Below are 14,528 nucleotides of genomic sequence, written 5' to 3' on the forward strand. Positions count from 1 at the left end.
TCAAGTTGAAGCCGATATCCACCGTACATAAATAGAACTTGGAAGAGGTATATAGTGGTATATAGCTTTTTTTTTTTTTTTTTTTTTTTTTTTTTTTTTTTTTAAAAAGGAAAAATTTCCAAATTTCTCCCTCCTTTCCTCCTTACCTAGTGAAGTGAGTGTCGGTTCTAAATAAAGCCTAATTCCTCCGTTCATCCTCAGTTGTGCGCACTGGATATTCTTTCTCGTCTTCAGTACCACTGCTACCGGTCTCACAATGGTCTGCTTGATGACCCCAGAGGTGCCCGTTCTTATCATAATCGAACACCCTCGACGCATCCTCTGCAGAGAGGCGCTTCGTTTCCGGAAACATGAAGAAGATGAGACCAATATAGAACACCAGGATAGCAATGTACACTCCGTAGCTGTAACAGAATTAATGATAAAGTCGAAGAGCAGAATCCGAATAACGTACTATTTCCAGGCAATTGCATCCAGAGCAATCGGGTTAACAAATTGATTAAACGAGTTGCCCAAAGTTGCGAAACTGGTGAAAAGGGCCATCCCTTTTGATCGAATACTGAACGGCATGATCTCAACTGTATAAGCAACTGGTAGAGGGGTAAATGCTATATCGTAGAATCCGAAGTAACTGTCGTGACAAAAGTTAATCCTGGCGTGCCTCGATGAATACTTTGCGAAGGGGCCTCACATAAACAGAAACGGAATAACGGCGATTCCCATTGAATGGTTCTTGGTATTAGAAAATCCAGCTGACAGGCCCATGACGAGTGCATAAGAGCATAGCATACCGACAAGCGACGCGAGGAATAGAGGTCGACGGCCAGCTTTATCACAGAGCACTGCAGCGCAACCGGCGATAAGGAAGTTCCAAAGGGCTCGAGGAAGTTAGACAAAGTGACCCATCAAATTCACCGAGGGAGCTGAGGAGAGAGCAGTGGGAGTAGGACGGGTGCATACCGAGACCAGCGTTAATCAGAGTGATTTGGACAGGAGCGGTGATGCCGACCGACTTCAAAATTGGCGACAAAAAACTAATTATCTGAGGTTAGTCACCATACCACTGGATAAACTGGGAATCCTTAACTCACTATGTAATAACACCGTTACCCATCCAGTTCAGAGAACAGGCCATTGCTATAAGAGCTACCAGGCGTCGTCGATTTCCAGGTGACCGTACAAAATCCAGGAATGTAGTTTGCTGCTGCAAGCTTTCGCGCTCTATGGCTTGCTCTATTTCCCTGATCTCAAGTTGAACAAGGGCATCGTCTCTATCACCATTCGCATGTAACTTGGCGAGAATATCACGAGCTTCGTCTCGTCGACCATTCTTGATAAGCCACTGGAAGGTTGTGTAAGTATTCGTGAAATTCCTTTTTGAAATCCACAGATACTTACACGTGGGGATTCAGGGCAGAAAATAACCACCACAAAAACTGCAATTGGACCAACTACCTGGAGCAGGGAAGGGAATCTCCAACCCCAGTCACCGGGGACATATAGACCAGCAACTTCAAGGAGACAAGTTAGTAAAATGCATTGTCAAGAGGCATATAATCTCACATGTCATGAAGGCAGCGAAGCAGATCCCTATGTACGCAGCGGTTTGATAGCAAGAGCCGAGAATGGGTCGAAGTCGCGGATGGGCTATTTCTTGGATTAAAACGGGCGTTGCAACCTTGATTACGCCAACACCAACACCAATGATAGCGCGGCCTGGTATTTATCAGTTCACATGGTTCATCTCATATTCAACTCCAGGAATGACCGACCTCCGCACCACATTCCAATCGAAGTCGCGAAAGTATTGACCAGAGAGCCGGCAAGGATGATAGAATTGGCAATGAAGATACACCACCGGCGACCCAGCCTCGTGGATAGATAGTCACCGGCAAACGAGGTGAAGATAGATGGAATGATAAGAGATGCCGCATAGATTCCCAGCAGAGCACCTTTGGGATTCTTGAAGTACCTAGTGGACAGCTTAGATGATGGGTATCCTTTGGTTGATCTTCAGAGCAACAAACATACCTCTGCCACGACGGCATGGCTTGGAAACCCGTAAGCAAGCTAAGCTGATCTGTCAAGCTGGGTTAGTACTTAAGGGTGTCTTGACAGCATGTGGGCTTTTAGACAGTAAAAAATTTCACTAACATCCCTGCAGAAAATGAGCTTCCGTAATCCCCCATAGCAAAGTCAAGATGATAACTTACATTGTTCGCAATCACAAGACAAAGACCTAAGCCAAATGCGACATTTCGACGAAGGCATGCATCTTTGTACCAGATATGATTTGTGTTGTCTAGTCAATAATAGTGGACATGGTTTAGTCTGCAATGTTCGTACAAGGACAATCTCCTTGAAAGAAGTCACTTACTGGACACATCAGTCCACTTCACGGTAGGAGCCATAGTGAGGGATGATTTGCGAAGATTCTTGTTCGGAGTTCCTGACTCTTTCTACGATCACTTTGTGGGCTCTTTCAAGCCCAATATACCTCCGTCTATTTGGCCCGACTCTTGAATCCACGGGGAAGTGCCGGGTCATTGCGTTGAGGCTCGGTCCATAGTTGAGTTAGGGGCCCTCTACCGGCGCACCCCCGGCTAAGGCAGTCTAGTACCTTAATAATTAAGAAATCCAGGCCCTTTAGGAATTGCTTAGTGTTATTTGGAGGTAAATCTAGACCCGTATGTTTCTTAGAGTCTACATATTATAGGAATTTACTTTTTCAATTTTCAAAGCCCTTCTAATATGGAAAGTAAGAACTAAGAATCTGAAGGGACAGTAACATTTCTGCCACTCGCAGCACGCCTACCGCCTACCCAGGGAGGGAACTTGGGGGCATGTGGGGTGCGTCGTGGAGAGGCTCATCCTGGGGTTTTGATGTCAGAATTTTCTGGGGCGTATCCACTTCCCCAATGCCATGTATCCGGGAATTCCCCGAAGAATGAACCGGTGGAGAGAACAACTCCGGATTTCGCGTCACCTCATCTTATCGTTGCCTGCGCTAGGTGTCACAGTGCATCCCAAAGCGAGCTGATTATGCCTACTATATCGCCGGCCTCATCAGCCGCAGATCGTCGGACAAATTTCCGTAATTCTGCCGTGACTGGCATTGAAAGGCGGAATCAAAAACAGCGATCTCAGCGTGCGACATTGGCATGCGAGCGATGTCGGATTAAAAAGCTACGATGCACCGGCGGACATCCGTGTAATTCCTGCGAAAGAGCCGGATCGGACTGTGACTTCGGTGATCGGGTGAATTCTGACCTGAGCATCTCCATCACAAATCAACGTATCGCGCAGCTGGAAAAAACGGTCGCAGAATTGGTTGCCAACTCAAGGTCTCAGGGTCATTCCCGACAGTCGTCTACTGCCGTACAACTCGAGTCACACCCTCCACCCGATGATTCTTCTTTTGGTCAGAGTCAGACGCTATCTAACCCGCTGAATGAGTCGCCGTCGCCTCAATATCATGGCCACGAACCTGAGAAAGGCGGGCCCGTGCTGCCCATGGATACGCCGCAATCTTTCGCTCGTACTGCTGCAGCCTTTTCCGATTCGTACACTGCACCATCTGAAGCCACGCCACTTTCCCAGAGTCAGTGGCATGCGGCACCACCATCTGAACGGACACATGGCCCGGCATCCACTCTAGTAGGGCCAGAAGGACTTCAATCTCGGTGGGCGACGGTACAGCACAACGCAGCCCCGTTTCCCCCCTTGATGGCATATCCTTCTACATGGTCAAGAGAACCAGCGAAGCCTGATGGAGATACTCTCGGCCAGTCGTCTCCAGGCATGACCCATTTCACGGCACAAGTCAACGTGCGGAGTGAGCCGATTGGGAACGGCATTATCAGTGAACAGCTGGCGAGATCACTCTTTCATTTGTGAGTTCATTGGTGTGGATATCCCATTCGAAAGTGGCAAAGACTCATTTATAACCTAGTTTCTGTCAAAAATGCCACCCCTTATTCCCAGTTCTTGGCTTGTCTGAAAACATCGACGGCGATTTCGACCGCATCCGATCGACAGCGTCATTCCTCTTCACTGTAATTTTGACCATCGCCAGTTGCTACTATAACAATTATCAAAAGACCAACCTCGAAACAGCAATGGTGCCCATCGCCCAAGACATCATTGACGCTCTGGCCGACCTTTCCTGCGCACATCTTGGATTCGTGATATTTCGGAAACAACACCAATTATCCGATGTCCAGGCTACGTTACTCCTATCGGTATGGATACCGCGTGGTCACGGTCAGTCCGCAGACCAGTGGATGGTGACTGGTATATGCACTCGCTTAGCATACCGTATTGGAGTCCCCGATTCATATAGCCGACCAGCTATTTCGACGTTCAAGAACGCTAGTCACTTCACTTCAAATGACATTCGCGAAGTGAATGAAATATTAAGCCAATGGCACACTTGGCTCATGATAAACCAGTATGTTAAGTTCATTATCGCAATCTACTTCCATAAACTAACAGCATTCGGTTATAGCTACGATACATCACTGAGTCTTGGATTCGGTCGTCCGCATGTTTCAGTCTATAAGAACGACGCTCGGGAATACCTCAAATTAGTTCGCAAGCTGGGTCGCTCATGCGTCATTGATTCTCGGGTCGCTAGCTATGTAGCCAGTATGACCGAACTCTCGGAGGTATGCCATTCTCACGCGGTTTGACCTTCCAAAAGCTAATCGAAGCTGGCTCTAGGTGTCAGCTGAGTTGATCTCCGGTCTACACATGGCGCAATTACCGACCGCTCCAAGTCGAGAACCAGCTCCGCCGTCGAATACCGTGTGGTCGAGAGTTTCTGCCCTTTTGTCAGATCTGAACCCACGGTTGGATGAATGGCAACGCCAATGGACTTGGAATGGTGCGTGCCCAGTCTTTCTAGTGCTTGATCCTATCGCTTATTAGCCCCACCTCTAGGTTCCTACGGTACTATCTCTTTAGGCAACTATCTCGTGTTATGCAAGATCTATGGCGAACATACACGTCTATGCCTGAACTCACTTTCGCTGAATCTCCTCGCCAGCCACGAAATAGATGGGACTCGGGAGCTCCAAGTGACTCTATCTTCTCTTACACGGGCTTGCGAGTCCGCTATAACCCTTGTGCAGTACTTTGTTGAATCAGGTAGAATGGAATCCCCCATTCGATATGGTCCACATGTGAGCGGCCCATTCGACCTTTCAATTGAAAAACTGCTGAACACTCTCCGATCTCCAACAGTACCTCCTACTTATCCTTTCACAAAGTGCGGTATTCTTAATACGGATACTCGTGGCACGAATGGAGCAGCCTCTTCCAATGGATCGTCTAGTGCTGGAACACTATCTCCAATCGGCCATTGGACTCCTAGATCAAAATAACTTTTCCACAACGGGGATATGTAGCACGCTGGCTGAGACTATTCGAGCATTGGCGCGCCATGCAGGGGCTCCTCTGAATACTGAAAGCGATCCTGGAGAGGCTAAGTGAGTTACTTCAGTGGTTGCGTATTACTTTTCTTGACACCTTTCCAACTGACAAAACGCTCTTTTTGTCCAATAGCCCGGCTCGTATGGACCCTAGCTTCTCGGAGCTCGAATGGGACTTTGGTATACCCTTTGCAGTTGGCCCAAATGGTAGTGACGCAGACTTTGGTCTCAACCTCGGCAATTACTTCGATTTCGCACAGCTACAATATCCTGCATCGCCAGGTCCAAGGCAGTTTTGATGATCTGATATCGGGGTCAAATTCGGACGTTTTAGCTTAGTATTATGATGATTTTGTAATGTAATCGTGTTGAAAGCCTAATAGCGATACATACATGATGAGAATGAATTTAATTTACAACAGCTTGGTGTTTCACATGAGATTTGACGATTCAGTCGAATCAAGTCAGAGTCAAGAATTCTATAACCGCAGGTTTACCAGGCATTCAAGTTCATGATCGTAATGTTGCACCTCAGGCCGAGGACAAGCACCATAACGCACTCAAGTATCACTATTGTGTAGATTCGTCTCAAACCTTGCCGTCCACCAAACGTTCACTTTGCATAGCAGATAGTCACGAACTACTTTAGACGTTTTCGCGGTGTGAGCTGGCCCCCACGAAGGAAGAGTCCTCGTACTTCGGCTGAGCAAGTTCCCGGGGATCTTCCTCCTTGTCATCAAAAGCATTGAACACAGCCGACACCTCCTCGACCGTGCGGCCTTTCGTTTCGGGGTACATGAAGTACGCAAAGGCCAAGTAAAATAGCAGTATAGCGATATAAATAGCATAACTAAATGTAGCTCAGCATCGTGTTTGCCATTGAATGATAATGATGGAAATGAACTCACTATCTCCATGCAATGGCTTCCAAGGCAATCGGATTCACGAATTGATTGAAAGAGTTTGCCAGTGTTCCAACTGAAGCGAAAATAGCAAGACCTTTAGTTCGCAGCCCGAATGGCAGAATCTCGGCCGTGTATGGGACTGGCAGAGGCGTCCAAGCGATGTCATAAAAGCCATAGTAACTAATGCTAGATGTCAGTAATATTTATGGTGTGGCCAGCACAGAATCGTTTACATGAATAGGAAAGGCACGACAGCGACTCCTAAACCACGATTTTGGGTTGTCGTGAATCCAGCAGAGAAGCCCATCACCAGACCATAAGAAATCAACATCCCTATTATGGATATGAAAAATAGTGTGCGACGACCGAAGCGTTCCACATTTAGCGCAGCAAGGAAAGCCAATATGAGGTTCCAGATTGCTAGAATTATCGGCGTCAGTTGGTAGAGTGAGCGGCGGAGGACTTTAACTTACCCAGGCCCGATGTAAGAAGCGTTATTTGTACCGGAGACTCTATGCCAACGGATTTCAGCACAGGGGTCAGATAGCTATATTGAGGCAGTCAGCGCAGGTCCAACTCGAAATTACAAAGGGATAAACAGACTAAGATATGACACCATTGCCAACCCAATTCTGCCCAATCGACAAGGACACGAGAATGTATAGACGCCGTCTGTTACCCCACGATTGAAAAAACCCCATATAGGAATTCTGGTGACGGTCATTCTCTTCTTCTATTGCAGCTTCGATCTCCGCTAATTCCCATCGGACGAGGGGATCGTCACGGAGACCATTGGCGTGGTATTTGCCCAACACTTCGGCAGCTTCTGAAGACCTTCCCTTAGAGACAAGCCACTAAGAACGGGGTCGACCTACAATTAGTAAGATTTACATATCAGTAACAAGGGAATGGCTCACTCTCGGAGACTCGGGGCAACTGAACACAGTTGCAAGCACTGCGGCAGGACCTATTATCTGCGCTATTGATGGCACCCGCCAAGACCAATTGCCTGGGAGGTACAGACCCGCGACTACAAGTTTATCGGGTCAACAGAGATCCATAATCCTCATATCAGGTGCAGTATGACTCACAGCATAATAGAGCAGAAAGGAGTGTGCCGAAATAGAAGAAGGGATAATAGCACGAAGCTATCATGGGTCGTAAGCGTGGATGGGCAATCTCCTGTATAAGAGCTGGTGCTGCAACCTTCGCTAAGCCACCTCCACCTCCTATGACTACACGGCCTGATTGATGTCAGTGAATTTCTAAAAGACGGCCAAGGAACGGAAATATTTCACCGATGATCCACATGGCAGGATTGGTCGCGAAGGCGTTGATCAGACCTCCAGCCAAGACGAAGAAGGACCCCAAGAGCAAGGCGATTCTCCTCCCAAAGTGGTGGGAGATAATGTCACCGATATAGGCCGTAAAGATGGTCGGAAGATATAGCGTGGCGGCATATAATCCCAATAGCATGCCCTTAGGGTGATTTAGATAAACTTGCCATGATTCGAGAGCTTGTAAGCCGTTAAGAAGCCCGGTGTCGTCTAGGAATATCAGAGACCACCGCCATCGCAAGATCGTTCGGATTTAGACCTACATCCCTTCTGATGTTTTAGCACACACCTTCGAAAGAACTCCAGTCTGCAAGACTCACCAGGTAGAAGATCACTAGGCAAAGCCCAAGACTAGTAAGGTATCCAGTCAGACAATATTTCAATCAAAGATTTGGCCGTAGATCGAACTCACCAGTGTGCGATATTGTCTCTCAGACCTGAATCACAATACCAGAATTGGTTGGTGTTATCTAAAATGTGTAGCGTACATAAGCACAAGAGGACGTTTGAACATAGAGAAATTGAGGAGCCTCACTGGGTATAGCCCTGAATGAAAGCTGTTGTATTGCCATGGCTATATCAAAGCTAATGCAACGGAACGTCAATATTGAGATGCAGGAGAACGAACGGCCGGGGTAATAGCTGGGGAGCAAAAGGAAAATCCCCGTGGCGGATGCTTGTCTCCACTGTATCGCTAGCGGTTGATTGGACCGGGGAACATCCGAATGTGTATCCCGACATTCTGGTACCGCCAATGACGTCCGTGGGCATGCGAGGCCTGGGGTTGGGGGCCGATTTTGTGAGTCAAGGCCCAGGAAGTTCTTGAGTCTAAGGTGCACACTCCCCTCGCTAATTTTTCTTGTGCTCTTGTTAATAGCAGGATGGCGATGTATACTCTTTAACCTGTCACAAAGTATTTATCAATTTTTTCTTTCTAGATATAAAGAATGCGCATCAATAGACACTCAAGTGCGCACAGGTCTTCTCAATGACGTATCTAAACACGCCCCGTGAATTAGTTAACGTGCAACAATCTACATAAGCATGTTCTTGGAGAGGACGGTCTAGATCTAATTGATCTGTAGAGCAGAAAATCCATAACATAGCCTCACCGTGGTCCAAGCATCATAACTCCTGTCCAGGTGCGTACAACCACTTCTCAGCCGATACTGATACTATTCAAGATCAATCGCTAATTACTGCATTTCAAACGAAAGTTGAGCATCAATATCAGTAACGCTGGTACCCACGTAACAGGTGTAACCCCCTGGATCAATCCGCCACTGGCTCGTTTCCTCATCATACCAACGCAGCTCATCACCTTGAACCTCGATCTCCACGTCGCGGGTCTCTCCGGCCTGAACCCAAACTTTGCTGAAGCCTGCTAATGTCTTTGGGTAACTGACTAACCCCATAGAGCGTATTATACTCGATGGCGAGAGATATATTTGCAGTACCTCGTGACCATCCAGTATGCCTATGTTTGTCACACTAGCACAGACAGTGAGCTTGGAATCGGCCGAAGCTTTGATGATAGAATTCTCAAGTCGGATATTCGAAAGCACAAACGATGTGTATGAGAGTCCAAAGCCGAATGGCCATAAAGGCTCAATCCCTTGCTCTTCGAACGACCGGTATCCAACAAGAACTTTCTCGCCAATGACAGATCGGTCTTGTTCTGCCTCTGCGGGGTGCCACTCGGAGGATCCGTGGTCAATCAATCGACGCGGAAAAGTTATTGGTGTCTTCCCTGAGAAGTTACATGCACCTAAAAGCACATCTGCGAGCGCATTCCCGTTCTCTTGTCCCTGATACCAGGATAGGACAATGGCAGCTGGATCATCAGCCCAGTCCATGCTTACCGCGCTGGCAGCTTGAATTATGACCACGGTATTGGCATTGCGTGCACACACAGCTTTCACAAGCTCGTCCATGCGACCTGGTAGATTGAGGCTCTTACGATCGCCTCCTTCGCCCTCGGAATCCTTGTTGTGACCGATGACGAGCAGAGCAACGTCAGAGTCCCCTGCCGCTTGGACTGCTCGGTCAAACATGGCCTGTTCATCCTCATGGAGAGCAAGACCCAAGCGCAAACCTGACACATTTGGGAAAAGTGTATTATCACACTTTTCAAGCGGTGGAAGAGTAGCAACATTATCCACGCGCAACGCGTATGGGCGGTTAGATGCCAATGTCAATTCAACTATTGCGTCCGGGCTAGAGCATCCAAGGAATCCATTGCTGGGGGCAACTTTTGTCCACTCCGTATTGTCGATCACGAGCTCATCGTCGATAAAAACCTTGGCTTTTCCAGTATTGCCTACACTAAGTGTGTATTGGCCGGCTGTATGGACAACAATATTACCCGTGACGCGATAGCAGTAGGGCTTGCCTTTTAAGCTTGGAGGTACATCCCCATCACTCATCATGTAAACGAGAGAGTTGGGCCATATACTCGTAGACTCTACCGGTCCCTCAAATGCATGCCCTGCATAAAAGTCGACTTGTACTCCTTGCTGGGAGCTGCCTGCGACCGTAACGGAATCTCCTAAGAGAGGTGGACGAATTGTGAAGGGCAGTCCTTGCTCATATCCGACTTCAATATTGGGGTTGGTGGCTTCCAGCGCTTCTTTCAGGCATTCCTCCGGAGTCGTAATATAGAGCGGATTGACAGCAGCACTTCCTGACCCGCCAGCTGTTGGTCGACGGGCGTTAGGACCAATTATAGCAACCTTCTTGATGCTGGACGGCTGAAGAGGAAGAATATCATCATTTTTGAGCAAGACAAGGCCTCCTTGAGCGGTTTCCCGTGCGATCTTCTGTAAGGCCGGTGTGTCCATTGAACTTTCCTCGGTGGATGGAAGGGAGGTCGAACAATCCTTGTTCTCGGGCAGTGAAGGCAGTAAATGAGCCTTTTCCAGAAGTTGTAGCACACGTACTACACTAGGATTGACATGCTGCAATTCATCAATGTGGCCATCCTTGATTGCCTTGATTAGTCGTTCTCCCCGACGGACGGGAGGGCCAGGCATCTCAAGGTCAGTGGTAGCGATAAGGCTTTCCACTGTACTATTGCATCCACCCCAGTCACTCATCACCAGACGATTGAACTGTAGCTCTTTGCGTAGAAGCTGGGGTAAGATTGCAGGATTTTCATCGGCATGAAGACCGTTGATCAGGGGATAGCTGACCATTGCTGTCCAAGGGTCGGCGTCTAACGCCATGACGAATGGTTTCATATAGACCTCACGTAGAGTGCGCTCATCAACCTTCTGGTCCACATTGAATCGACGGGTTTCTGTATCATTCAAGATAAAATGTTTCATGCAGGCCCCCACACCATTCCTTTGAATCCCGCGGATAATCGCCCGTGAAATAGAACCGACTAAAAAAGGATCTTCCCCGTAGCCTTCAAAATTACGCCCTCCAAGTGGCGAACGAGACAAGTTCATTGTTGGTGCGAGTAGAACTTTACAACCTTGGCGCTGAGTCTCATGGCCCAAGACTGTACCGATTCTTTCTATCATGTCCAGGTCCCAGGTGGCGGCGAGGGAGATGCCACAGGGGATAAAGGTAGTCGGCGAGCCATAATTCCATTTGCTGCCGCGAGCTCCAGCGGGTCCGTCGGTCATTCGTAAGGCCGGGATGTTAAGTCGGTCAATAGCTGCAGTCTCCCACATATTCTGGCCGGCAAGTAGAGAGACTTTCTCCTCCAGCGTCAGAGCGTTGAGGAGGTGGTCGATAACGGGGCTAGTAGGGTCACACATTATGATTGAGTATAGAGAATGTATCGAATGGCAACTTGCAAGAATAATGCAAAGACTAAAGAAGGTGAATCACAACCCTAACATTATCTTATCAGGTCGCGAGTATTCCAACTTTGTACCCGTGCCCGGGGATGATCCGAACCGTTGATCCACTCCTTTCAAGCAATGAGAAAGTTACTCCGCAGCTACGATGTCTCGGAACATCCGGTGCTGAGCCGAGACCCACGGTGACGTTGCCAACGGTTCCTCATTCAGCCTCGTGGTTCTTGCCCATTTGCAATCCTACATAACATTGCAGACGCTATACTCTCCACAGAGATCGGCTTTATCCCTTTAACGGGCGTGTAAAGACCCACTATCACCGTAGTCCTAAATAGAACCTCTCAATCACTTTTTGAAAAGGAGAACTTTTGGAATACGGTAGTGGTGGACGTGACTCAACTGAACTTGAAATTAGGAACAGAGCCCCAGGCATGAACTCTCGCGTATGTCTGTCTCGACACTTATGTTAAGATCACAACCATATTGATTTCTTCACTATATCGGAATGAACATCCGTATGGATGTGCGTTGAGCAATGCGACTTTTAGCAGGCAATATACGTTTAAGCGGCACCAGTCATGGTATCATGATGAACACATGGCGGCCATGTCACAGAAACAGAGCCCTCTGCCGATTTGTAGTACTCAGGATCCTGGCATACCGTTGATAGCACAGGATAGATCAGAATCAATGGGATGCGCGACGTGCTGCTTCAGTTTGACAACAGGTACACTGCCAACCGGGGACCGAGCTGTCTAGTTTGAGAGAGTGGAAAAAGTTCAAGCAGCTCGAACTGAAGCGGATTGTCGAGAGAGCGAAGGCATCGGCGCAATATCTCCAGAAGACTCGTAAGCCGGCGACGGGCTTCTGGGGGTGGTTGTGGACGCTCAAATGACAGGGACTATTCACCTACTTCCCGCAGAACCTCCTATACCAGTTTTGCACGATTGAACTGGACCATACCTGCGTGAATTTCCAGCCAGCGATAATTCCTAGAAGGGTTATTAACTCAGCTTACCTAGATCTAGCAGGGAGATATATGCATCCGGGTGTCACGTTACTGTATATAGCTTATACATCTACCGTATGGGCAGAAACGTATGGAATGTAATTAGAGTCGCCTCATTCTCACCGTTTGAACCCCATCAGGGGTTGAAGTCTTGAAGGAGGAGGAGGATTGGGGATGGAAAAGGTACCCGCGAGAGCCAATGACGTCATGCCGCTCAACAGCCAGGGGCCAGGCAGCGACAACAGGCATCCATTGCCTCTCTCTCTCTATTTATTTATTTATTTTTTTTCCCCGTTCTGTTTTAACGCTTTTTTATTTAGAGATTCAGTCGCCATCATGGGTGTCAGCTGGTCATCAGGGCGCCCTGAGGAGCCCTCATCCTCAGCTACCGATCTAGAACAGGCCCCCGATCCGCCCAGCCAGCCCAAATACCCTCGCTGTTACGGGGACGTGGTCCCTTCGGTCTGTGGCAACCGCAATGAGGACTTTTACGACGAGCTGTATGAACAGATCTACTTTGTGCAGCATGTCAATCAAGACTGCATCGTGGCCTTTCAACTATGCGAGAAAGATAATCCCCGTGTCGATCCCGAGGAGTGGTTTATCGTTGCAGAGCGAATCCCCCGAGTGTATGAACACCTTGCACACAGCATCAATATCCCGAATGTGGATATAGAAAAACCGATTGATATTCACCCCCGCATTGCCAAGTGAGTTAATCTTCCCTCTCTGCCTGCCCGTCTCTTGCAATCGCCGCTAGAACACCGCAATTCTGCGTGGTGGGAAATAGATATCTTGGCCCTCTCCCGGTGGGATATAGGCTGGAGAAGCTGGAACCCGGCCCACTGGTCGCTACGACTCTTCCACTTCTGACTACATTTCCTGCGTCCCACACATCTTCCGAGGACAAGGACTCCCCCGACAACGGCGACAGAGAGCCCCTCCTCCTGCTTTACTACCGCTGGGCACTGCAATCGCTCGTCATACTAGCCTTCCTGCATGAACATGGGGTCTACCTGATGGATTTCAGTACGAGCACGATATGGATCCGTGACGATCTCTCGATTGCGCTATCAGGATTTGTGAACGCAACCATCCCGACAAACGAATGCCCCTACTCCCCCTACGAATTGAGATACGAGCCAGAGATCTACTACTCAACCGATCTCAGAGGGCAGCCAGAGCTCACTCCGAAGATCGATCTCTCGGATTGGGCGACCTTTGTCTGGCAATTGATGCGACAGGATGCGTCCTTTCATAAAGCAAAGAGGTTTGCAATGCCTACCGATCCACTGGATCCGGAGGAGGTGTCCGAGGAGGAGAATCCATGGGAGCGCCATCAGCAACGGGTGAAAGAGGGCAAGCTACAGCGTTTAGAAGATGAACGCTTGGGTCCGATCCTGATTAAGGCCTGGAAGGGGGAATATGAAAATGCTGGGGAGATCATGCAAGAGGTACGATCTTATCTCCAGCAGATTGGGGTTCGGATGGATGGAGAGGATGAGGTCCTTCTGGATGATGGACGAAAGTGGGACGATGTATTCACGGTGGTCCAGACAGATGGCATCCGCCGGTTTTGAGAGATTAGATATAAATGATATCTACGGGTCCAACGCTCGAATGCCCACCTGAACCTTCCAGCATTCTTTCGACTGGCCTCTACCTTGAACAATCAACATATGGTAATGGCGATCTGTGAGCCCTATTATTACTCTTTCTCCGACCGAGGTTGAGGCTTAGTCAAATCTCACCTGTGTAACGTACTTCTGGAGATTTGGGTTGAGCGTATTTTCCGGTCGGTATGCCCCTGTTGGTTGGGCCCCTGACTTGACTACATGAATGCACGGAGAGCTGGGATTGAATTGGAATCTGGTCGAAGGTCCGCCCCATGTGCACCAGGTCCGTCGTATTTGTGCCGGTCCGACCCCAGCGATCCCCCAAGTCCGGCCCTAGCTATCCCCGGTCTAGTCGATCGTGGTTCTCACCCTGTGCAGGGAGCTTAGTTCGATAGGAAAGAAATATCTTGGCAATATCCA

The 14,528-nt window shown here is 48.5% G+C and overlaps 5 protein-coding genes across 5 annotated transcripts; 2 read left to right on the forward strand and 3 right to left on the reverse strand.

Moving 5' to 3' along the window:
- Positions 1 to 137: 137 nt before the first annotated feature.
- On the reverse strand, positions 138 to 2,411 carry P170DRAFT_404245 (hexose transporter protein; the record flags this gene model as incomplete). The annotated part of the gene is made up of 11 exons (XM_024846512.1): positions 138 to 404; positions 455 to 631; positions 692 to 878; positions 961 to 1,034; positions 1,092 to 1,342; positions 1,399 to 1,511; positions 1,564 to 1,716; positions 1,773 to 1,972; positions 2,032 to 2,080; positions 2,210 to 2,302; positions 2,378 to 2,411. 11 exons carry the CDS (start codon positions 2,409 to 2,411, stop codon positions 179 to 181), a joined length of 1,557 nt encoding a protein of 518 aa, XP_024708559.1. The 3' UTR covers positions 138 to 178.
- A 608-nt stretch (positions 2,412 to 3,019) lies between these two features.
- P170DRAFT_404248 (Zn(II)2Cys6 transcription factor) lies at positions 3,020 to 5,772 on the forward strand. The gene is made up of 7 exons (XM_024846513.1): positions 3,020 to 3,893; positions 3,953 to 4,450; positions 4,508 to 4,667; positions 4,723 to 4,885; positions 4,942 to 5,183; positions 5,245 to 5,489; positions 5,566 to 5,772. Exons 1-7 carry the CDS (start codon positions 3,043 to 3,045, stop codon positions 5,729 to 5,731), a joined length of 2,325 nt encoding a protein of 774 aa, XP_024708560.1. The 5' UTR covers positions 3,020 to 3,042; the 3' UTR covers positions 5,732 to 5,772.
- A 146-nt stretch (positions 5,773 to 5,918) lies between these two features.
- P170DRAFT_434962 (putative MFS sugar transporter) lies at positions 5,919 to 8,269 on the reverse strand. Its single transcript, XM_024848841.1, has 11 exons — positions 8,210 to 8,269; positions 8,087 to 8,144; positions 7,994 to 8,025; positions 7,636 to 7,884; positions 7,429 to 7,581; positions 7,255 to 7,367; positions 6,941 to 7,191; positions 6,811 to 6,884; positions 6,571 to 6,757; positions 6,341 to 6,517; positions 5,919 to 6,282 (listed from the first exon to the last, which is right to left on the reverse strand). The coding sequence occupies exons 1-11, from the start codon at positions 8,244 to 8,246 to the stop codon at positions 6,078 to 6,080; spliced, it is 1,536 nt and encodes a 511-aa protein (XP_024708561.1). The 5' UTR covers positions 8,247 to 8,269; the 3' UTR covers positions 5,919 to 6,077.
- Positions 8,270 to 8,779: 510 nt separating this feature from the next.
- P170DRAFT_379867 (glycoside hydrolase) lies at positions 8,780 to 11,466 on the reverse strand. The gene has a single exon (XM_024845505.1). The coding sequence runs from the start codon at positions 11,439 to 11,441 to the stop codon at positions 8,871 to 8,873; it is 2,571 nt and encodes an 856-aa protein (XP_024708562.1). The 5' UTR covers positions 11,442 to 11,466; the 3' UTR covers positions 8,780 to 8,870.
- Positions 11,467 to 12,789: 1,323 nt separating this feature from the next.
- P170DRAFT_379870 (uncharacterized protein) lies at positions 12,790 to 14,063 on the forward strand (the record flags this gene model as incomplete). The annotated part of the gene is made up of 2 exons (XM_024845506.1): positions 12,790 to 13,202; positions 13,523 to 14,063. Coding segments are annotated over exons 1-2 (915 nt in total), but the record flags the coding sequence as incomplete, so codon positions are not given.
- Positions 14,064 to 14,528: the final 465 nt, after the last annotated feature.

The sequence above is a fragment of the Aspergillus steynii genome (genome assembly GCF_002849105.1).
Source record: "Aspergillus steynii IBT 23096 chromosome Unknown P170scaffold_2, whole genome shotgun sequence".
NCBI classification, from domain to species: domain Eukaryota; kingdom Fungi; phylum Ascomycota; class Eurotiomycetes; order Eurotiales; family Aspergillaceae; genus Aspergillus; species Aspergillus steynii.